Genomic DNA, 24,132 nt, shown 5'->3' with positions numbered 1-24,132 from the left:
CCAACCTGAATTGTTCTATGATTCTATAAAGAAAACATGCAGAGCTAAGCAACTTTGTTTTATTAATACAGTAGACTATGTTTCATGTGTTATTTACATGTATTTATGAGACATGGTAAGTGATAAGGTAGGCAGTATTGTTTATTACTGTATCAAATTGTGTCATGGTTTCCCTAGAAGAAGGTATATGAATGTGTAGGCTGAAAAGTTTAGGAGCTGCTTTCATCATCTACATTTATAGGTTTGATGAATAAAAATTGTTTCATTACCTCCTAAGGAACTAGCATCTAGTCAAAATTAAAATGTGAAATAACTATAGAAATTCTGTTTTGACAGGGGAAAAAGTAAGCAGCAGAATGTATTTAATAACTTTGAGGAGCTTCTCCACTTTTCCCACTAGTTTGAGCTAGCTTTGTAGATTGCAGTGTCTTTGTAACTCGTTACAGCTCAGTTCTGTCAATAATATATATTGACAAGGTTGCTTGTTACCAAGATACTTGTCTAAAAGTGTAAAAATGCAAAAGTGACTGACTACCCTTCCTTAGAAACTAACATATTTACAAAATCTGTAGACTCCTTAGGAAATGAAGTACTAGATCAGACTGTTAATTGTCTAGAACACTTAAGTGGTGGAATAATAGAGACTGGAGTTGTCTAGCTTGAAGAAAAGGAGGCTGAGAGGAAACCTTATTGCCATCTACAATACCTGAAAGGAGGTTGTAGTGAAATGGTTATTGGTCCCTTCTCCCCAAGTAACAAGCAGGACAAGAAGAAATGGCCTCAGGTTGCAGCAGGGTTTTGACTGGATATTAGGAGAAACTTCTCCACAGAAAGGGTTATAGAGTGCTCGAAAAGGCAGCCTAGGAAAGTGGTTGAGTTGCCATCCCTGGAGGTATTTAAAAGATGTGTAGATATGGTGCTCAGGCACATGGTTTAGCAGTGAACTTTACAATATTAGTTTTATGATTGGTCTTTTCCAGCCAAAACAATTCTGTGATTATTCACCTAATCTTTAATTACTCTGAAAAAATGAAATTGTGTGCCTGGACAACATTTGAAAACATGACATTTTGATGAATGTTGCACCTCATATGCCACAGCAATGCACGATGCTAAAACCAACTGTGATAAAATATCCTGCTGATCATCCAGCTAGTAACTTGGGTTCAGGTAACTAGTACTTGACAGTAATTCCTCTCACATGAGATGAACCACAATCACAATCCAGATTTGATTAACAAATCCTCACATATACTTTTGCAGTTTACTGCCCTATTAGCTGCACTGAAGCATGAGGAGGGGGCACAGAGGCAACCACTAAAGTTAAAAGAGCCTCAGGCTTTGAGACCTGATGTGTCTACGTTGTGAGAAGGCTGACTCTTTGCATTCCTTTCTGAACCAGTGGCAAAAGTTTGTGTGACAGAAATAAGGTAGCAGTGCTCTTAGAGTACTCTTCAACTGCTACTGGTTCCTTAGAATATGCATCTCCACAAATTACCTTGGTAAATTTTCACCAATGTCACTGACTTTTATCCTGCTTAACATTTCCCCCAGTTCCTGATTTTTACATCCCGTCTCACTTAGGTATCATAGCAGCAAGGAAGGGATGCTTGAATACTATAATTGTTCACTTGTCTTTCAGATCCTTTAAGTTCACTTTGACTAATTTTCTCTTTGCTTGTTTGGCCTAGTAAAAATGGTTTGTGACTTTTCTGGGTTTTAAAAATCATCTCAATGTGTTTAATTTTACATGCATTGTGCAGTTTCATTTTCTGATAGTTTCTGGTTCTGCCTTGTCCACACCTACCCAAGAAAGTGTACCTGTTTGCTAGTTTCAGATTCAAACCTTCTGTGCCTTGATTCAGTTCCTATCAGTTCTGTGAACATTGATCACTGGGTAGAGGAGACAAGTCCCACTAATACCCTAGCTTACAAGAGAAATGGACAACTCGTCTTCTGCATTTTTGTTTGGGTTAGCTTCCTGGCTAACTTAGGTGTAGTTCTTAAAGACACAGCATGTGCTGGTTAGGCAAAGAAAGGAATGTTACAGTTGGTGAGGGGGTACATGGAGTTACATGGCATCGTGTGGAAGCTTTGGAAGTATGGAGGTATTTGGAGGAAGTAACATTTTATTTGAGATTTTGATCTTAAAAAGCTGGGAACACCTAGATACTATGGCGGAGAAGAGTGGGGACAGGGAATTGAACATGGAGAAGGTGTCTGTAAAAAAGGTGTCATTCTTAGCATACATAGGGCAAAGTAGCAGGACTGGGCTATAAATTACAGAAAATTAGTCTCCATTAGTTCCACTGCTTATAGTTTATCTGTATTTTTTCTTGAATTAGATTTTTTTGTAAATATTTTATTATGGTGTTTGAGGTTTCTCAGTGCTTATCTTCTGCTTTTTTTGCTAAAGTAGCTTATTTGTTAGTTAATTTGTTAATTAAAAGAAAGTTAAATTTTGCCTTTTGCCACTCTGCTAATATTTTGTCAGGTCAAGATGGAACATTGCAGTCTTTTTCAACAGTGCATGACAAGTTCAATAAAAGTTTAGGACGTGGTAAGTAATTTAGTGAAAGTACAAATATTGTTGAAAAAAACCCCTGAAAAGTGTTTTTGCAAACAAGAGTTAAGATATTGAGTAGGCATTATTTTCATTTTAACTGTGGTATGAAAAATTAACCTCAGTTGTTCTGCAAACAGAGTCCTTCCTGGTGTATATGAAGTGTACTGTCATATTTGTACTTAAGAAAAGTGATTTCTGTGGCCTGGTAGTGTGGAAACACTGGGCATGATTTTTACATTAAAAATGTATAAAGCAGTAGCAGATGCTTCAGCGTGCATAATTACAACTTTTTACCTCATTCCTCTTCTATTCAATTTACTACATTATTAGTTAATTCATATTTATGTACAAGTTGTATTGGTTTAATGTAGAGTTTAATGTAAAGAACACATCTTCCACACAATGCTATGCTAAGGGATAATTTCTTGTACAGTTCAGAGACCAAGGCTCAGACAGACTAAAATAGTTCTTATTTTAAATATATGTTGATATATGTGTATTTAGATATATTTTAATAGACAGATGTAGATTAATTGATTCTATATATCCTTTGGGCATAAATTTTAAATTCTTGACTCTTGTTATTGAAAGGGCTGGGTGTTATATATTGCTGTAAAATATATATTTTACAGACATAGTCATGTCTGTATGACTATGGTGTTAGCAGTGATGAGGGGACTTCTGCCTCAGGGTGTCGGCATGAGATCCTGGAACAAATGAGTTAAGTAGTACGTCGGTGAGTGTAATAGCTAGTGATACACTCGACATGGATTTAACAGGAACCCTATGAATGCTACCCTATGTAACAGCAGTCTTATGTTAATGTAGGTTTTAATAGGAATTTTACATTTAGTAAACAGTCCTTTTTACATTTAGTAAGCAGTCCTTTCTCAGATCTAACCACAAGATTGAGACACTTCTTTTTTTTCAAGGTTCAATTAACAAAAAGAAATCAAAAAAGAAAGGTCTTAAGCTTGATACGATGGCACTTCCACCAGTTACAGTCTTTGCTTCAGGTAAGTAGTCTTTGAGATATGTTACAGAGTTCATTATGTTTTCATTTTGTCTTTTAATTCTCAAGACCATACTGTTTTTTAAAGCATGTGCTGTACCAAGATGAGATTGTTGAGATTCTGTGGCCCTTCATCATTAGCTCTTGAGTGATGGTTTAAAATGTCATTTTACTTGTAAAACTTTTCTACTGTTTCAAAAATGAGGAATTTATTTCAAACATCTTTATGTTTAACTGGTTATTGGCTTGAAGATCTCCATCACAGTAGCCAGAATCTTCTAGTCTGTGAGTTACTCCAGGCTGGAGAACCAGCAGTTAGGGAGTTGGAAGATCTCTGCCTGCTGAGGAAATCTTGCAGTGGTTGATTTTGATTCCGCAGTTCCTTCATTTTGAGCCAGTTTTCAAAGTCAAATTTCAGTTACTCTTTCCACTTTTAGTTCATTATATAAATAGCAAACGTAACTTTCTGAGGCACTGTGTTGGTTTGGCCCTGGCTGGAGGGCAGGAGCCCACCAAAGCCACTCTTTTGCTCCCCCTTCTTAGATGGACAGGGGAGAGGAAAATACAGCAAGAGGCCCATGGGTTATGATAAGAGCAGTTTAATACAGCAGAAATGCAAAGATGTCTCTTTTGTCTTCTGAGATGATTGATTCATACGTTGAAAAGTTTGGGTTTATGGGTTTGTGTAGCCCTTTGGCTATATACAGTATTTATATTTACAGACTACAGTGATACAGGCTATCTGTACATACTTGTTCTGCATGTATGTTTGTGTGTGTGTGAATATATATGCACTTTCAAAATGAATATTATACCTGCCTGATTGGTTTAAGGCATAGAGCTACCTTAAATGTGTTTCTTTGAAGTTGTAGAAATACCCAATTTCAATCTTTCACTTTTGTAAATGTATGAATTAAAAAAAAAACAAATGAAGAAAACAAACTAAAACCCCTGCTGATTATTTAGATTCTCACATATCATGTTTGACTACAAAGATTGGATACTGAGCTTTTGAGGGAATATTTTCTTAAAAATGCAGAAAAGTCTTTGCTATGTGAAGCAGACTTGGCTCTGAGCCCTGCTTTTTAAGTTGTTAATTGCATGACTTCCTCTGCTTCCACAACTGAAGAAGCATTTAAGTGACTTCGCTAGAAATGAGTACAGATTGAGCAGTTTAAACCATTGAAGCTTAAATTGCATAGACTCAAATACAAAAAGATGTGAAACGTACATACACAAAAATGCTTGTGGTTTTTTAACTTTTTAGTTACACTAGCATATGCACAACAGTTTGCCAGGTTCTTTTTCAAAATGTTGGCCTTTTGACTGTCCCAACAAGAACAGTAAACATGAACTGTTCTGCCTAAAGGCATTTCAGAGTATTCTTTCTTCTGATATCAGAAGAGCTTATTTGACTTAGAGCGATTGTTTCTAAAATGAGTATGTGTTACATTGCAGAAGTGGCACATCAGAGTGACTGGGACGGTATTGTTGCCTGCCATCAAGGGTATATAACCTGTACAACCTGGAACTATCAGAAAACTTCCATGGGAGCTCATAAACTGAGGCCAGAAGAATTCAGCAAACACAAACCTATTGATATATATGCAACAGTAAGTTTATTTAGGATGTTTCATCAGCGTTACAGTAGATGCTATTTTGATTTCTGTTTAAGGGGCAACTTTTAGAATGAAAAGTACTATCCAGATACAGTTGAGTTGCTTTGCAAAGTGCTTTCTGCTATCTCAGTGTGTCCCGCTAGATGTTTTATGATGCAAATAGTCTTAAGAAGAACCCTGCACGTGCATTTTTTTCCTTAAACATCCAGATTTGAGTTTCTGATTCAGATAAGCAGTTGATATTTACCTTTAATCTGTCACAGTGATGTAGAGAATGCATGTGATGATAAGCTTGCTTTGTGACTGGTAATTGCTAGTTTTTTGGCAATAAAATTTGTTTTAAAATTTTCCCTCTAAAGTGGTTTACAACTTGAGCTGGATACAACAAAAGTCACTCGCTCTGTGAAAGAGGATTAAATGTTTACTGAGGTTTATGAGCTTGCAAGACAAGTAGTTACTGTGGCATATAGGGCCCCCCCTGCCCCCACTTCCCGGTTAGCTCAGTAGGGGAGCGGTTAGCTCAGTCAGTTTAGCATGGCGCTAGCAACGCCAAGGTCACGGGTTCGATCCCGTTTGGTCCCCATGTGTTGTCTGATCTAGTCGACAGGTGGCGTCCCTGGCGACAGGGAGGCTGGATTAAAATGATCTCTAAGGTCCCTTCCAGCCTAGGCCATTCTATGATTCTATATTTCATGTGCTAGGCATTCATACTACTACTGGATCTTTTGATAAATTGTTTTTCTGACTTTATGCTTAGTAGTTAAGTGTTAGACAAGATAAGTTTTGTTGTAAATACCTGGTTTTCTTTTAACCACTAGATTCTTTGGACTGTATCTTTCCAAAGACATCTGGACTCTTGTTTCTTACTATTTAAACTCTGTGTGAACTTAACCTATTTTGGAGTGCCACTGGAAATGCAGGCATTGAAAAAGACATGCAGTCAGCATGCTTTGACTTTGTGGATGCATGAATTTTTGGATGTCACTGCTGGTATTATTAGATATGGCTGCCGGTGGATGTCACTGTCGCATGAAAGGTATGTGACTGAGAGGCACGTACCCCAGCTGAGTTTCAGAGTCTCATTAAGGACTTTTACTGAGACAATTTGCAAGGAAACTAACAATAGGTAATTTATTAAAGCGACAGATAGAAGATTCAGAGTTGCCATTGATAAATTCACTCTCTGCAATAGCGCTAATATATGATAATAATGCTAACAAAATACTATCCTGGGTTTTACTCACCAAAAGGTGGAAACACGATTCTTACCAAGAAGACATCCCTGTCTTGGGTGAACGAGAAGGAGCACAGCCCTGTCAACTGCCTCTTCCTCTTCTGGGGTCTTCTCCCCGCAACGACACATACCCTCTATGCTCCTTGTATACTGTCTTTCCCCTGCCCCGGGGTGTCACTCAGTGTGATTTGAGTGAAGAGTGGGTGGCTATAGCCATATAGGGATGTTAGGGTGAAAATTTCTGCTCTGGGCCCTGTGGCCTTCAGGATTTTGGTTTGAAGCAGCTTTTCTATTTGCAGGATGATGTTCGCACTGTTAGTTCTCTGTGCAGCCTTGCTCTTTAGCCAAAACAGGTCTGTCCTGGCATCACAAGACTCCCTTCTTTGGCTGGTTCTCACTGTGTAGGCCTTGTTTTTCTCCATTCTCAGGGTCTGCATAATAGATAAGCGAACACCTGCATTCAGCAAGTCTGAAACCCTCAGGCTAAAATATCACAGTCACTAAGTGTTTCATTATCCTTCATAAGCATGCATTGCCATATTTATTACTTGTTGATTATTTACTTATTTTAATAGCTTCTCTGGTTTTTTTGAGATGTAATCTGTTGTTCTGTGCAGTTCTCCTTGAAGAAGTCTAGTAAAAACTTACAGAATGTATCAGGAATACAAAATACTAGTATGTTTTAACAACTTCACTAATTAGACGTATATGTAAAGAACTGCTTTCATAGGCTTTTTTTTTTTCCTCTCTTGAAAGGCAGTTGACATTACTTCATGTGGAAACTTTGCTGTAATCGGGCTGTCCACTGGACAGGTAGATGTGTATAACATGCAATCTGGCATTCACAGGGGGCGTTACGGTAAAGAAAGAGGTAAGAATTGCTACACCTCTAGAATACTGATTCTTAACAGTAACAACCTTGTGTTCTGTCGTATAGGAATTTTAAGATAGCTTCTGAATTGAATTTGGGAATCTTTTTGGTTTCTTTAATTACCCTACACTGCACTGCACTTGCACTGTAATCAGAAGTAATTTGAAACCTATTCTGAAGGACAGAATCCTTGCTAGTTTTAATAGCCCTGATGTTAGCATATGTTTGGCTTTAATACAAAATTGTCACTTACCAAAATGGTTAGCACCAAAATGGTTTGCACTGAAATGAGATCATCTTGCCTCAGCTCTTTTTGAGATAATAACATTTCCAGTGCTTGGCTTCTTGTTACAGGGTTCTGTCTCTGAGATATATTTTTCCATCTGTTTTGTGCTCCCTGCTTAAAAATGAAAGATTATTTTACATGCATGGGAGGCTGAAATCCCAAGCAAGTCCTGTTCTTTGCATATGCTGTTATTTTCAATTTCTCAACTGCAGACTTAAGACTTAATGTCAGACTTTTCTTTTTAATGGTCACATACATACATATTTCATGTCATGTATCCTCATGTATCTTAGCTGTTGCTTTTGTGTCTGCGATTTGTAATAGGACCCTTGTGATCTGATTTTATTTTTTTTTGTAGAAACAAGAAAAGAGTCCTGATGAACCCTTAAACCTCACTGCATTTCTAAAAGCCATCTAGCATAGCAGACATGAAGTGGTCTTCTAATAATATTGCTTGATAGTGGGGTGAATTTTATAAGTTTGGTTACTGTCCAGTAGCCCTAGGCATAGGTTAAGAAATAAAGTTGATCTAAAACCATAGGAGCTATGGCTTGTCTTTATGCTGTGGTGTAAAGTAGCCTAGGAAAGCTCAGATTTTTGCCAGAACTAAAGCTGTAAATTTTGTCCAGAGTGGTCAGGAGGCATTCCATAAGTGATTCAAAAAGTCCCTCAAATCTCACGTTCGACAAAAGCCTGCCAAACTAAAACCATAAGTAAAAGCTAATATATAGCTTCAGTTACTCACAGCTTTTTTTTCCATTGTATTATATGTGCTTACTTGAAAGCAAGTTGGTTACTGTACTGGTAAAGGAACTTTAATATTCAAGCAGTGTGGACAGGTGGCTTTAGAATTGCTTGTCACGTATTGACTGCTCTTTAGTGGAGTTAGGCAAAGACATACAGAATAGCATTTGGCATTCTGCTGAGTTCTATGCTTTCTGTGTTTAAGTTCTGGAATACAACTTTTTCTTTGTTTGATTTGCAGCACATGAGGGGGCCATTAGGGGAGTAGCAGTGGATGGATTAAACCAACTGATAATCACAGCTGGTAGTGAAGGATTAATTAAATTTTGGAAATTTAAAACTAAAGATCTAGTCTACTCCACTGAGCTTTCTTCTTCTCCAAGTGGAATTCTGCTTCACAGAGACAGGTAAGAAACTGAAGCTATTTCACGTGCATGTCTAGGATGGTAACCAAATGTTCTAATTAAATTTAACTTTCTAATGCTTTGAAATACAACTGACTGCTAGTTGACAAAAAAAAAATTACTACAAGACATGTTATTAGACTGAAGGAATGTAATGATGTTTATCTGAGATTATCTCAGGGTAAAATACTTTTGAAGCAGTGGTAGGATGTTTTTACTTCTTGTCTCTGGAGTATTGACTGTCATATGTTCTAATGATTCTTGGCAGCAGTATTCTGGGAATTACCTTTGATGACTTCAGTATTAATATTCTGGATATAGAAACCAGGAAGATTGTCAGGATCTTCTCAGGACACCATGGACGGATTAATGACATGGTAATTGTTAACTCATTTTCTTGTTAACTCATTTTCTCTAGCAGGTGACATACAAATACTGAATAAAGTCACTGAGTATTATGTTTTGCTGCAAATAGTAAAGTTGTAGTTAAGCTTTACAGCAGTTTTGGCCATGTTAGTTTTCAAGTTAAAATGTATACTGTTTGAATGGCCATGTATTTTTAGTGTGCTTTGGAATTTTACCATAACTTTGCAACAAGCTAGTTTTGAGTTTAACAAAGGATTGGGGATGACGAAAACCCTGTCGAGAAGCAAATTTGTGCAACAGTCTGTATATACAGAAAAGATAAGCCAGATAAGTAAAATGTGTAAACAGATCTGAGATTCTGCAATTCTTTATTTTACATATTGTGTAATAGTGCTTTGCATTGCTAATTGAAATAGTTTCTAGCTTCTGGTTTAATTCTAAGTGCTAGTAAGGAAGAATTTGGTTTCTTCAGTTTTATGTTTAGTGATTTTCATCATTAATGTAAAAGTGAGGACCAAAGTGCTTTTACTAAGAGCCAGATGTATCCTGTGTCGTATGTTTAAACCTATTCTGAAATAGCTTCCTCTTTTGTCTTCTTCTCGGTTTCAATAAGGTGGTGTCAATTTTGTTTTATGCTCAGACCATGTCATCCTGGTGTTAGGGAGCAGTCTAATCTTGTGCTGTATTAAACAGGACTTCCTGTAGGGACTGACTTATCAGTTTTGCCATTAAATTGACTTTTCTGTTTTAGACTTTCAGTCCTGATGGTCGTTGGCTAATAACTTCAGCAATGGACTGTACCATTAAGACATGGGATCTTCCCTCTGGATGGTGAGTTAGTTAATAAATTTCTGATGTATATTTTTAATAATGCCCTTTCTGTTCATTAATTGACAAAAAGTCTTCTGGCGTGATTATCTGTCACCAACCTGTACTAGGTTGTAGTCCTGGAGTTTTCATGTAGTACATGTGAGTGTGAATTTGTTCTTTATCTGGAAGCAGCACTATAATCTAAATGGCAAGAGATTGCTTAAGGTCAATTCCTTTGTGATGTACTGAAGTATTCATAGGATCATAGAATGGTTTGAGTTAGAAGTGACCTTTAGAGATCTTGTCCAGCCCCACTGCTATGGACAGGGACATCTTTCGCTAGACTGGGTTGCTCAAAGCCCCATCCAACCTGACCTTGAACACTTCCAGTGATGGGCCGTCCATAACTTGCCTTGTTCCATTGTCTTACCAACCTCATCATAAAAAAATTCTTCCTTGTATCTAATCTAAACTTACCCTCTTTAACTTCAAAACCATTGCCCCTTGTCCTATCACTACAGGCACTGTTAGAAATCTCTCTTGGTCTTTCTTATAAGTCCCCTTAAAGTATTGAAAAGCCACAAGTGGTTCTCTAAGGAGCCGTCTGTTCTCCAGGCTGGACACCTCCAGCTCTCGCAGGCTTACTTTAGGAAACATGTTTCAGCCCTCTGATTATTTTCCTGGCCCTGCTCTGACTTCATATCTGTCTTGTGTTGGGGGCCCCAGAGATCGAATGCACTACTCAGTTGGTTTTGTAAATAGAAATCTGTTCTCAGTTACATTGATTTTAGTAACGCAATAAGGCTTTACTTCTGTTATAGTTTCCATTTGTGTATGCTTGCAACTGCCAAAAATTCTTTCGTCGTCCACTGTGAGTGTTCTCCCAGAACAAAATTTGGCCAAGAAGTACACAAATGCACACAAGAAGTTCAGGTGCCCAGAAAAAAACAAAGTAAAATTTACTCAAAGTAAATTTGAGTTCTGCCAGTGCGTTCTTTTAGCAGCACATCAGTAGATTTTTAATAATTTGAAGTAATGCTATGCAGTGTGCTGGTCTGATCATACCTGGGACCTGAATGGTTTCATTTGGATTGGTTACTTCTGTTGATGTGGTTTGGTAAGTAATTTTTAATACTCTAAAAGTTTTCAGTTTGTCTTGAAAAGTACGTTGAATCTCAACAAACAATTGACCTGTTCTTACATGATGAATGACAGTAGTCTCAAGTGGGACAGGATGGACAGTAATTGTCTTTTTTCCAGTAAAATGGTAGAGAAATTGACACTCTCTGTGGATCTTCTCTTTTTAACCCTCCTTCCCTTCGAAAGTGATGCCTACAAAAATTGCAGCATTAATTATAAAACTTCAGAAATACTGTATCTGTCATTAGTTTAATAACAGAACACTTAGCAGTAAGAATCCATCATACTGGTTTTTAAAAGTAGTCTGACAGTAGTTCTTGTTTGCATTTTATCTCAACTAACCACAAGAAATTCTGGTGAAGCTGAAATCATGGCAGGTACATGACAAACCCTGTTTTTGAAAGTTCTTCCAGAATTCAAAGGCAAAGTTTTCCCGTAACTAAAGGCAGAGGAGTGTATTGAAGAGGAAAAACATCTTTTAATAAGCCAGATGCTTGATTTACTTTTGCTGGGATGTACTTGCTCAGAACCAGAAAAATCAAATTATAAACTGGACATTCTAAAGACTCAGGTTTCATATTGTCCTTGTAACAGGATGGAAAGTCCTACGTTACAAAAAATACCAAATAACTTGAATAGATGTCATACCATTTACTTCTTGAACATCTGTTTTTACTTGGGAATGCTGCCTAACTGTCCTTACATAATGTAACTATTCCTAATGCATGTTCTTTCTGTAGCACTTTTTGGACAATTGGAAAAAACATCCCAACCCAATTTGGTCTAGAGAAAGTTACAAGCAGGAACCTTAGCATTATGCATATTTTTGTTTCTGCAGTGCAGCTTGCATGGACAAATGAAGGCATCAGGGGTGCAAGCTGACTGTTAATAGTTTGGCTAGAGTACTTGAGACATAATGGTGTAAGAAACATGCTGCTAGTGTCAGCTTTAGCAATTCTATACTCTCCGTTGGCTCACATTTGCAGTTAGGCAGTAAGTGTAAAGGTGGGTGCCTTCTTCAGCCCCCAGGCAGGATTCGTTTAGCAGTTACTGTACCTTTTTTGTAAAAATTACAACGGTGTCTGTCATTGTCCTGTAGTGGACTGATTTCTTCTACACTGCCTTCCCCAAGTCTGTAATGTTAATCATTATTTAAATTCAGTAAGTTGAAAAATGGAAGTTAATGTTAACCTTGGTTTGCAGTTGTTCCTTGTGGTTGCTTTATTGAACAATATGTCTAAGTTACTGATAAAGATTGTGGTAAAAGGATGGATTTGAAACAAAGAGGAGTATTTATGGTAAATTTTCTAGCCATTGTGCACTGTGTACAAAGTGTATTAGTGTAATTGATACATGTACTGGCATTTATGGGGTTTAGATTTTGTATATTTTACGTTTAAATGAGAAATGATGAGGCTCTTACCTGATGACTTTTTGCTTGTAACATATGTCTAGCAGCATGCAGAAGGAATAAAACGCACATGTGGAAGAAAAACGTTTTTCTTTTCAATATGGTTTGTTGAACCGTCGCAGGAGTGCTCAGTACTTTAGAAAATACATGCCCACAAGATGTTACATTTTAAACTGCTTTGTTACATCGCTTTTTTAAAATTTTTTTTTATGGTTAGTGAACAGAACAAGACTGTAGAACTCGCTGCTCTAAGCACTTTGCACTCTGTGTTCTAAACAAGAACAAAGTATTCAAAGTTTCCATTTTCTCTCGTTTTTTCCTACTGAACTAGTTGTCAAATTCAACTGCTTCTTACAGTTTGAACTGAGATTAATACCTCAACAAGTCACAAGCAGTGGTATGAACCTGGACTTGAGTGAGAGTCTACTAGGGTGTGGATCATCCAGAACGTGTGGCATTATTCAGAACTCAGTTGCTTGAGTAGTTTGATGTGATATACTATAGAATATTGTAACTTTATGTGGTATTTTTTTAGTTTTCTGCAGTGAAAGAAATGATCAAGGAATGGTATATCAGGCTGAATAGATGATCATGTCAGACTGTTGCAGATAATTCAATTTTGCTGCATGCAGTTCGTTCTTTACTTTATGAACACGAGGTCCTAGTGTTAACCAAGTGTATATGAAGTATCCTAAGGGAGGAGACTCACAGTTGATGGCAGAGCATTAAGAGATTAGAGCAGCATGGGGCTGATTTGAAGTACAGATTTTTATGGCCACTATAAAAGTTGGTGTTAGGGATAAGGAGGTAAACGTGGACAGATGATTCATATTTTTCACGGAATGTGGATGTCTAAGGAGGTAATGTAAGTATACCAGCTTTGGCTGATTTTAGAGAATTTAGGAGTGGTTTGTTGCACAGTGCTCTTCATTTGCTAACTCTATGTTGTATTTGAATACTTCTCATACACTAGTTTATATACATACTTTCACGGTCCTGCTTGCATTCAGTGATGTTTGTGCTGCAGTTCAGATATGTGTATATAAACAAGTTCATCTTGCTGAGAATTTATGTTGTGTTTTTCTCTTCTTAGCCTCATAGATTGTTTTTTGGTAGATTCTGCAGCTGTGAGCCTTACTATGTCTCCTACGGGAGATTTTCTAGCTTCAGCACACGTGGATGATCTTGGAATTTATTTGTGGTGAGTATGTAGTATATCTATTTCAATGCAGAATTTCAGATGAGAAAGAATTCTTTTAATCGCTTTTGTTACAAATAGAGAATTGTTGTCCAAAGTATCATCTCCAGGGTTTTGACTTCTCTGGTTCTAATTAAGACAGACATTCCTTCTTATTGTAATTGATAAATCTTGAAATTGTTTGTTAAGATAATTATTCTGATAATTGAATTATGTCCTTTTTCTTTCTTACTCTAAGAGTTCCTGTTATGCCATTCCTAAAGTTTTTCTTCGACTCTGCTACTTTTTTTTAACCCCTTTTGAAATGTCAGTGTTCATGTAGTATTACTTTCTGAAGGGCTTTTTTTCTTGTTTTGGTATATGACATCTGAGACTTCTGAGTAGAATTTAGAAGTTGCAAGTTTTTTCTGTTTATTAATGATAGACGAGCACCAATACAAAATATGTTTGGGTCAACTTCCCCTGATAGGGCTTTAAAGCAAATGACTGTACTGAAATAATACACCTTTGAAGTGGTTTGTGTGGTTTTTTTTCCTTTTGATACTTACATGCATCTTTCTGGTTACATTTGTTGCCTCATTTGTTATAGTTTTGCCTCAGTGTCCATTGGTTAGACCTTTCTAAGCTTAAGTAAAAGTGCTTGATTGTGAAAAATGACAAATATTTTTACCTAGCCCTCATTTATATTGACAAAAAAAATCATTTGCCAGAATATCCTGTGGATATGTTGCAAACTTCAGGAAAGTTTGCTAAGAGTACTACTCTGAAATTCTGTGAAAGCAAGATGCATCATTTATGTTTGCTTAATATATTTTACATACTAAATACAAAGAAAGCTTTTTAGGTAGGCATTCTGTCATTTCAAATAAATAAAGTAACTGGCGATGATCAAAGTAATCATACTTCATAATGCCATATGTATTATATGGCAATAAAACTTTAGTCAATAAAACTTCAGGATAACTTATATAATCTGAAAGTCTGAAACATACGTGTTGCTACATTTAATTTCTTTATCTGGTAGTTGAGGAAAATTTCTCTTGAATAGAACCTGGTGAGTTGCCAGGTGAATTGCCTGATGCAGTATTGCAGTCTAATGCTACTGCACTATGCAGTAGCATTGGACTGCGATAAAAATTTCATGTAAAATATTTGTTCACATTCACCTGAAAATTGCTTTTAAAATGCCTATCTTACTTTTCAGGTCAAACCGCTCTCTGTATTCACTTGTCTCTTTACGGCCCCTTCCAGCAGATTATGAACCTTCTGTGGTGCCACTCCCTAGCACCTGCCCTATGCAAGGTAATCATACAATGAAAGAGTATTTTATTTTCAGTTTGATATTGCATTTCAAATAGAAAATGGTTTCTTTCTCAGTTCAGTAAGGACAAATGTGGAGTCCTGCATCTGGGGAGGATTAACATCAGGCACCAGGAAAGATTAGAGGTTGCCCTGCTGGGAAGCAGCCCCATGGAGAAAGACCTTGGAGTCCCAGTGGGCAGTGAGTTGTCCATGGGACAGCAACGTGCCCTTGTGGTCAAGAGGGCCAATGGGATCCTGGGGTGCATTAAGAAAAGTGTGTCCAGCAGGTTTAGGGAGGTTCTCCTCTCCCTCTACTTTGCCCTGGTGAGACCACACCTGGAATAGTGTGTCCAGTTTTGGGCTCTCCAGTTCAAGAGAGACAGGGACCTACTGGAGAGACTCCAACGGGGAGCTATGAGGATGATGAAGGGACTTGAACATCTCTCCTATGAAGAGAGACTGAGAGAACTGGGGCTGTTTAGGCTTGAGAAGAGAAGGCTGAGAAGGGATTTACTAATGTGTATAAATATCTGGGGTGTGGCTGTCAAGAGGAAAAGGACCATCTCTTTTCAATGGTGCCCAGTAATAGAACAAGGAATAATGAGTATAGACTAGAGTATAGAAAGTTCCACCTCAACATGAGGAGAAACTTCTCTGCTGTGAGGGTGACAGAGCACTGGAACAGGCTGCCCAGAGAGGTTGAGGAGTCTCCTTCTCTGGAGACTTTCAAAACCCACCTGGACACATTCCTGTGTGACCTGCACTAGGGGATCCTGCTCTGGCAGGGGATTGGACTACACAATCCCTAGAGGTCCCTTCCAACCCCTAACATTCTGTGATTCTATGAACTGTTCCTGTTGGCAGAAATGCTTTTGTTCCTTCCATTTTGACATCCTCAGATACTAAATCATGACTAAAATCTAGCTATATTTCTATGTTCTGACTTAAGAAATTACATTGTGATGATCTCCGCATCTTCAAGGAGATTTTGTAAGTAATCAAAAACGTGCTACTTGTTGCCTTCCTTTAGTCCCTGACTTCTGTCTGAAGGCCTAAATGGCTTTTCTGACACATTTAACAGACATGGTTGTGCTTCTGAGGGCCTCTAGATGGAGATCTTGTCTGCCCAAGTTTAGTAGTCCTTATATTTAGATCTCTCTGGAGAAGAAACACACCTAGCTATTGACCATGTAAAAAGGGTGAGGAACGTACTTAATGATGACTGCTTTGTTAAGGCTATGCTTATTTTAGGTACTTAAATGAGAGAAGCAGGATTTCATCTTAAAACTTTCTGTGTGTCAGCCCTGTAAGCTGATTCTGGCTGAATGTTTTAATTCACTTTGTTTCCAGCAAATGTAAAGCTCCTGTTTACGTGGTCAGCTTTTAGTTGCTTTATTCTTTCTTGTTTTAGGCTTTTCTATCATGTTCATAGTTTCAGCCTTGTAGTATTTTGAATAAAGGAAGGGCAAGTAGAGGTGTTTGGTCAAGACTGCATAGCAAGTCTCAGGAAAATATAATAAGAAAGTGTTTATCTTTTGTTGTGTGATGCTGTGCTTTAATGTTGAGATTTTGTTAATTTTTATGTGCCACTTCAGTCATACCCATGAACAAGTTGTGAATATTGTGTGTATTTAGATGCAAAGATTTTACATACTTGTAACTCAAACTGAAATTGTTCTGTATATATTTTAAAGCAGTTAACAAAAGTTAAAAGCAATCCATTGCTCTTCCTTTAGGACTTTTATAAATTGCTTTTATATATAAGATTTCAGCCAAAGTGGATAAATCTTCTCAGTCTTTAAAATCTAATTCTGCAATTTAGCTTTAAGTGTTGATGATTTAAATGTAGTATTTCATAGGATTAATAAAGATGGTTTCTGTAGCTTTTCAGCTGTATGTTATGCTAGCACCCATATATATAGCTGTTATGCATATGCTTTTCAAAAAATTGCAAAAGAAATAGTAATGCTGTTTTGATTTTTAGTTAAGTAAATGGGAAGTGTGTATATTCATTAGAGATATCTGTTCTTGAAAGATGTGGATGTGGTGGGAGATGAAGAAACATGTGATGAAATGACAGAGTATGTCTCACCTGAGCAATTGGGAGAGCAGCTGGTGACCCTTTCCTCATTGCCAGAATCAAGGTGGAAAAATCTTCTCAGTCTTGATGTTATCAAGGTAATTTTAGGCACAGCATTGCTTATTTACTGTAGATTTGGATTGTATTTTTTAAGGAGAAGGAAAAATAAGGGCAATTTCTCCGGTATTGTAAACCTGACAGTTGTCTTAACCATTCCCTTGGATGCTCATGAAGTCTTGAGAAGGAGAAGCCGTTGCATAACTTTTGCCATTACTGTTTCTGCAACACAGAAAACAGCTGTCTGAAGGCAGATATTTCCATGTCAGTGCAGCTAGTGAGTACCTGTAAAGCTCTTCAAGGTTATGGCTCCAAATCACTGCTGGGCATTTCCATGACCAGAAAAAGAGGGAATGCACAAAAAATAGTAGTATACAGCCAGATATATTTGCCATTGTTTTATGAGCTGCATTTACCTAATCACAAAATTTGATCCCACTTTTTGAGTATGATGCTTTTTACAATTTCTGGGATTTGGGAGGGGGAGCTGTTTGTCTTCTAAATAATACCTTCGTATTTAATGGTGCAACATTTTTACCTACATATTTACCTTTCAAGTAGTCCTTACAGACTTCGTAGTATTTTAAAAATACAGATCTTAACAAAGAAAATGTTCTTACTGTGATGATGATTTTAATTTAAATATCTAATTAACAGAAAAAAAACAAACCAAAAGAGCCACCGAAAGTTCCCAAGTCAGCACCTTTCTTCATCCCGACAGTTCCTGGTCTTATACCCCGATACATTGCTCCAGAGGAAGAAAATGATAAACAGGTAAAACCAAGAATCGATATAATAGTGTTCATCTAGTGTATTTTAAAAGAAAATTCTTAAATGCTTTTTAGTGCTGAGTACAATCTTACTAAAGACTTTAAAGTACCAACTTTTCATTAACACTTTCACATTAATACTTTTTTTCTTAGTGTCTTTTATTCTGTCAGTAGAAAAAAAATCTGTATGAGGTGTAAAAATACGTTTGCATATTCATATACTCTCTCTTATACTTTCATGGTCTAGTCAAAAGTAGTAAACCTTGGAGTACTGGCACAGAAATCTGATTTCTACATTCATCTTGAAGAAGCGCTGAGCACTAATGAATGTAAGTTAACAAGACACTTCACTAAAAATGTACGTGCTAATATTTTGATACATGTTTGATTTCTAATGCCACAATTGTAACATGTGCAAGGAGAAAACAAATATGCATAGTACAGCAGCAAAGGCAAAGAGAATGACCTATTACATGTAAAGCTAAGTAACACATAGATAGCTAGCCTGTATCAAGTATCTGCTTGTACTCCAGCTTGCATGTAGCATGGACCCCTGGTTTGGCTAAAACCCACATAGAGGAAGAAGGTAACGTTCCTAAGATTGTTAGACTTTTTTGGAGATTATGATAATTTCACTCAGAAAAGGTGCTATGTAGTATTTATAGGATAAGAAGGAAATGATCTGGTAAGGAACAATCTGGTGATTCACTGAAACATGAAAAACATAGTCTGCCTAGGAAGTTCTATTTTCAAGGGCTACTTTGCTAAATAGTCAGCAAACTTGTAGCTTTAATTGATTGCTTTGTAATTTAAAGCTTAAGAGGAAATAACTGATATAAAAATGAGCTGTTGGATTTCTTTTAACATTCAATTCATTTTGAAATTTAGTCACTTCAGTTACCTATGGAATATACCTGCTGTTTTCCATGTTTAACTTGTGCTGCTGCAGAATTGTTGAAATTCAGAGTTTTGAAATGGTTGCTAATACAACTGACTTGGAAACATACATGGACAGTCACTGGTAGTTTGTCCACAAGGCATTTCTGCTGGGAATTTTTGTACCTCTTCTTAAACTCTTTTGAGATGACCAGCATACTCAACTGCACTTAAAACATTTGTTTGCAGAATTTTACTATCTGTCAGAAACAAGGTGTGGTTTTTATGCTTTTTTTGGTATTTCAGCTGATAGTATTCATAGAATCGTAGAATGGTTTGGGTTGGAAGGGAGCTTCAAAGATCATCTAGTTCTCACGCTCCTGCCAGAGGCAGGGACACTTCCCACTAGACCAAGTTGCTCAAAGCCCCATCCAGCCTGGCCTTGAACATTTCCAGGGAGGGGCTGTCCACAACTTCTCTGGGCAACCTGTTCCAGTGCTTCGCCACTGTCAGAGTGAGCAATTTCTTCCTTATATCTGATCTAAAGCTGCCCTCTTTCAGTTTAAAGCCATTATACCCTGTCCTATCTCTACATGCTCTCATAAAGCGTCCTTCCCTAGCTTCCTTGTAGGCCTGCTTTAAGTACTGAACGACTGCTATAAGGTCTCCCTGAAGCTTTCTCTTCTCCAGGCTGAACAACCCCAATTCTCCCAGCCTGTTTTTTTCAGGAGAGGTTCTCCAGCCCTTTGATTATTTTTCTGGCCCTCCTCTGGACCTGCTCCAACAAGTCTGTGTCCTTGTTGTATTGAGGGCTCCACAGCTGAACACAGTACTCCAGGTGGGGTCTCACCGGAGCAGAGGGGCAGAATCACCTCTCTCCATCTGCTGGCCATGTTTCTTATGATGCAGCCCAGGATGCGATTGGCTTTCGAGTCTACAAACACATGTTGATGGGTCCTGTTTAACTTCTTGTCAATTCTGTTAAGCTCCTTCATCGTTGCTTGTAGAAGAGTGAAATATCAGGTGAATATTTAAAAACCTAACCAAGCACCTAGAAGCTGGCTGTACCAGGCAAGTGCACTCCATGATGCACTGCAGTAGTGGCCCTGTGGCCTTCCCTCAGGCCACCTCTCTGCTCTAAGGTGTGTGCGCTCCACGGTCTGTGCTCTATCCAAATCCAGGGAGTTTGTTCATCCTTACTCAGGAAGTTGCAGGTGTGTAACATGGCTTTGTGCTTGCTAGTTTAGAAGCATCTCTTCTAAAGGTGACTGGACTATGCAATTAAATAGTTTTGTACTAAAAGTCATCCTGGCTTACCATTGGGATGGAGACAGGGTTTCATGGATCAGAACTGTGGGGTGTACGTTGAGCTAGGCACCTTTTCCATATTGTATGTGTACCACTGTTGTAGTGTGTTCCGTGCTAGATTTTTTAATATGATAGCACAAAAATGGGGTAATGAATCATAGAGGCATAGAGTCATATAATTCTAAATTATAGAATGGAAGGGACTTCAAGGTCATTTGGCCAAACCTTTCTTGGTAAAGCATGGTCTAGACCACATGGCTCAGTACCCTGCTCAGCTGAATCTTACAAAAGTGTCCAGTGTTGGGGAATCCACCAGTTCCCTGGTGAGATTCCACTGGCTGAGTGTTCGTATTGTGAACAATTTTCCTTTTAACGCATCTGTTTAGTACTGTTAATACCACATTTAAATTTAAAACTAACTAAGGATTTTTATAGGAATCAAATACAGGTGGAAAGAGATTTATACCACCTAAGGAATATTAGCTAATGCCTAATACCGTTGGCTACCATGATGTACGAGTGTAAGTTACGCTTCTTAGGAACTTCTTAACAAAAGAAGCATTAATTAGAAGACTTTTTAAAAGATATTTTTACCAACAGCTGTGTGTTTGCAACCGTACATATTTTGATTTCTTCATTTTTAAAGCAAATGGATGGAATTCTCATGGATTAGGTAGGATTGTAGAAATCCTGAGGAAAAACATAAAGAGGAGGAATGAGTTTGTAAATTGCATATATTTCTACCAGGGAAAATACTTCCCCTCCCCACTATGCCCCAGGTCCCAGGAAGAGCAGGAGGAATTTACTTAAACAAAAGTAATAACTACCTTAGATGTAAGACATTATCTTTTGATTTAGGTTAATGTCCATATGAGTAAACACTGCAAAAATTCCTATTAAAAATAGTACTCTGTTTTTTCTAAGATATACTTGTAGTAACAGCTTGAAGTGCCTAGTTTATACTTTGTTTTTGCAGAGAGATATCAAATGACAATGTTATATGCTTAATAAGAAATTTTGCCCAGCTTAATGAACAGAAATAGGAAAAAAGTAACACAAATACAAAGATGTAACTTATATTTTTCAAAGTGAGCATACAAGTAAAATGCCGCTGTCGTATTAGGGGTGTACTTCTCTGTACTATGTGATGGGACAGAAAATTGAGGGTAGGATGGCATTTTGTGGGGGGAAAAAAAGAAGTAAGAAAAGAGTAGAAACTTGAAATATACGGTCATTGCTTAAGAATTTTTGAATAAATCTGTCCATGTGAAGGATTTGTAAGTCTGTTCTGTAAATGTTACTGACAATGTATTGTTCCATGCTTTAACACAGATATGGCTCCGCTTAACTTACTGAAAAGCTTGGGACCATCTAATATTGAGATAGAACTAAGAAGTTTGGCCCCTGAAGGTGGTGGCTCAAGGGAAGTGATGCTAAGCTTTTTGAGAATGATTGGGATGATGCTGAACAAGAAGTACAACTTTGAACTTGCTCAGGCTTACCTTGCATTATTTTTAAAGGTAACAGTTTTCTTATAAAATTTTATGTTAGTCCTATTTAAAATGATGGTTGTTCAGTAAACAGATGTAAATTGTCTGCTCAAAAGAATTATGTTAATATGATTTTTGTTGGGAATAGTTTTAAAATGTCTAATGGAATGTAATGGTAATTTGACAACTCATCTGGTCACAGTCAAGAAAATCTTGTGAAAAACAGATGTGAAGACGGTTGCCAGATGGATGTTTTTCTAATCTTAATTAATTTAGAATTTATTTAATTTTGTGCAACACCCTAACTCCTTAAGGGTTGTTAATTGCTAAGCTAAGATATACTGTAGTTAAATAGGAAAATAATTCAGTGCACAACATTTGGGGAAGTAAAACAGGCATTTTCTTGGACTTACCACTAGACATTGCCATTTACTCCCGGTGTCGGTGGGTTGCCTTTCTTCTGTTAGCTGTTAAGCTTCACAGAACTCAGGGAATTATACCCAGGTGTGTGCAAGTGAGAAAGTTACTGTGATAGCATTTACTCTGGGAGATAAAGTGGTTCTTCAGAAGATTGAATCCCTTCTGAGGTACAAATGGTATCTTGACAAAGTTACTCTAAATTAAGAAACTGTGGGAAAGCAATTAATTACAGTTTAGTAGGAGAAGGTTAGAAATATTCAGACACATGTCATATTGTCTGTTTAGCTGAATATTCCTTAGTAGCAATATTGTAGAGATTGGTTTTAACGACAGAGTGTAATGCTAGACAAATATGACTTGCTTCTGTTATTGGGGTTAAATAGAACATGTGGGGCAGGTTTCACAAGAACAAGCAGTCGAGATGAAAAGTAGATCTGTAGAATGAAACAGTTAGGGTTGAGGTCATGATATTCATTCACCAATGACTTTTTATGATATCTATTATTAGTCTGTTCTGAATTAGTCTGGTCCCATGGACTGGATATGATTAATAGTTGCAATATTAGATGTTAGAATTCGTCTTTTTGTTTAGTTTCATGTAACAGAAATTTAGCTCTTCCAGGATAGACTGGGAACAGCTAGGTAATTTGCCTCAGAAGTGTACTCGTGGTCTGAACTACAGTAAAATATAAACTTCTGCTTCAAGTAGAACAGCTCAGTGAGACTCCTAGATTTATGCTGTAGCCAGGAAAATAATTATTCTATCCATTAAGTGGTAATAATGTATTGCCTCTCTACAAGATTGAGATTTTTTTTTTTTAATCCCTTACCAAGTTTGCTGTTTATTACATAGAGAGTCATTGTCTCCCTGTGTCAGTATAGAGTGTGTTGGCATCATTCTTCTTGCTTTGTCCAATGTGGATAATTAAACAATAAACGTGATTGACCTCAGGACATCTGTTTTTCTAGCCTAAAGAGGGATTTGTGGCGCAGGTTGGAAAGAGGTTAAAATTACCCTCTAAAGAAGTGTGTTATTAGGATAGGGTCAGCAGGAGTGGCAGAAGAAGATCTAGCAAAATGAAAACGTATTTAAGAGATTTTGCTGCTTTATCCCATCTAATACATTCATGGAGTAAAAAGGCTTGTAAAAGACTAGAAAAAGGGAGGCAGCACTAAATGGAATTCATTGAAGGAACAGGGTCCTTTCCTCAATTTGGGCATATTTCTGATAGCAAAGTATTGGAATTGAATGGGGAAACTAGTATTTTAATTTTTTTATTGTCTGTATTTGCTTCAGTAACTGCTTTTTTTAATTTTCAGTTGCATCTTAAGATTCTGTCATCAGAGCCAAACCTATTGGAAGAAGTATCCAGATTGTCAACGCAACTTGAGGAAACTTGGATTCATTTGCGGACTCTCTTCAGTCAGAGTCTGTGTGTGTTAACATACATGAAAAGTGCTTTGCTGTAAAATACTTCAGGGTTTTGTCTGCCTAAAATTTCCCTTGGAATAATAGTACAATTTATTAGCAAAAAAATAGATTCAAAGAATCGTACTGGGACTTTTGATGCTATATTTTGTACATCTGTGTATGGCAAAATATTTTAGAATGTGCATAACTGGATGTTTTTATTCACTTCAGTCAGAGCAGAAATTAATATCTGCAGCTCAAATATTAAGGTAGTATTAGTTTGTGCTGTAAATGAACAAACTTTTGGATGACTGTAGGTAACGTAATATTTTACCTTATGCTTTCATGACCAAAACCATAAATCTGAATGAAGAAGTGGCTTGCCAAAAAAAAGTGAGAATGTAATTTCTGTGCAGGAGACCAAAACCTGTACTGTTCTTAATAAACAATTACTATTGTTGCAAAAATAAACCAAAAAGTCTGAATTATTAACAATTTATTAACAGTAGTTTAAAGCAAATTAATATAAAAATGGAATTCCTTTACATTCAGAGTGCTTTTCCTATGCAGTTTGTAAAAATCATTTTTTATCTTGCTCTGGGAAGCTGTGTTCATTTTTGTCTCAGACATGTATTTCTGAAAGCAGAGATTTCTGTCTGCACTACAAATGGTGGAACTTGAAAAATACCAAAACTAAGCCGTAAAACTCCAGCCATTCTTTATAACCATTTTTTTTTCTCTAATTTTGAAGGCTCAA

At 37.1% G+C, this 24,132-nt stretch overlaps 1 protein-coding gene across 1 annotated transcript; it reads left to right on the top strand.

Annotated features, from left to right (window-relative positions):
- The first annotated feature begins 2,486 nt into the window (after nt 1-2,486).
- Nucleotides 2,487-23,556, top strand: LOC104267700 (WD repeat-containing protein 36-like). Its single transcript, XM_009865488.1, has 14 exons — nt 2,487-2,560; nt 3,499-3,582; nt 5,037-5,191; nt 7,188-7,302; nt 8,574-8,739; nt 9,005-9,113; nt 9,854-9,933; nt 13,557-13,664; nt 14,866-14,963; nt 16,999-17,141; nt 17,758-17,874; nt 18,118-18,199; nt 21,387-21,574; nt 23,285-23,556. The coding sequence occupies exons 2-14, from the start codon at nt 3,549-3,551 to the stop codon at nt 23,432-23,434; spliced, it is 1,545 nt and encodes a 514-aa protein (XP_009863790.1). The 5' UTR covers nt 2,487-2,560; nt 3,499-3,548; the 3' UTR covers nt 23,435-23,556.
- The last annotated feature ends 576 nt before the right edge of the window (nt 23,557-24,132 follow it).

The sequence above is a fragment of the Apaloderma vittatum genome, unplaced genomic scaffold (assembly GCF_000703405.1).
Source record: "Apaloderma vittatum isolate BGI_N311 unplaced genomic scaffold, ASM70340v1 scaffold7340, whole genome shotgun sequence".
NCBI lineage: Eukaryota > Metazoa > Chordata > Aves > Trogoniformes > Trogonidae > Apaloderma > Apaloderma vittatum.
This window is presented reverse-complemented; position numbering and strand designations above follow the sequence as displayed.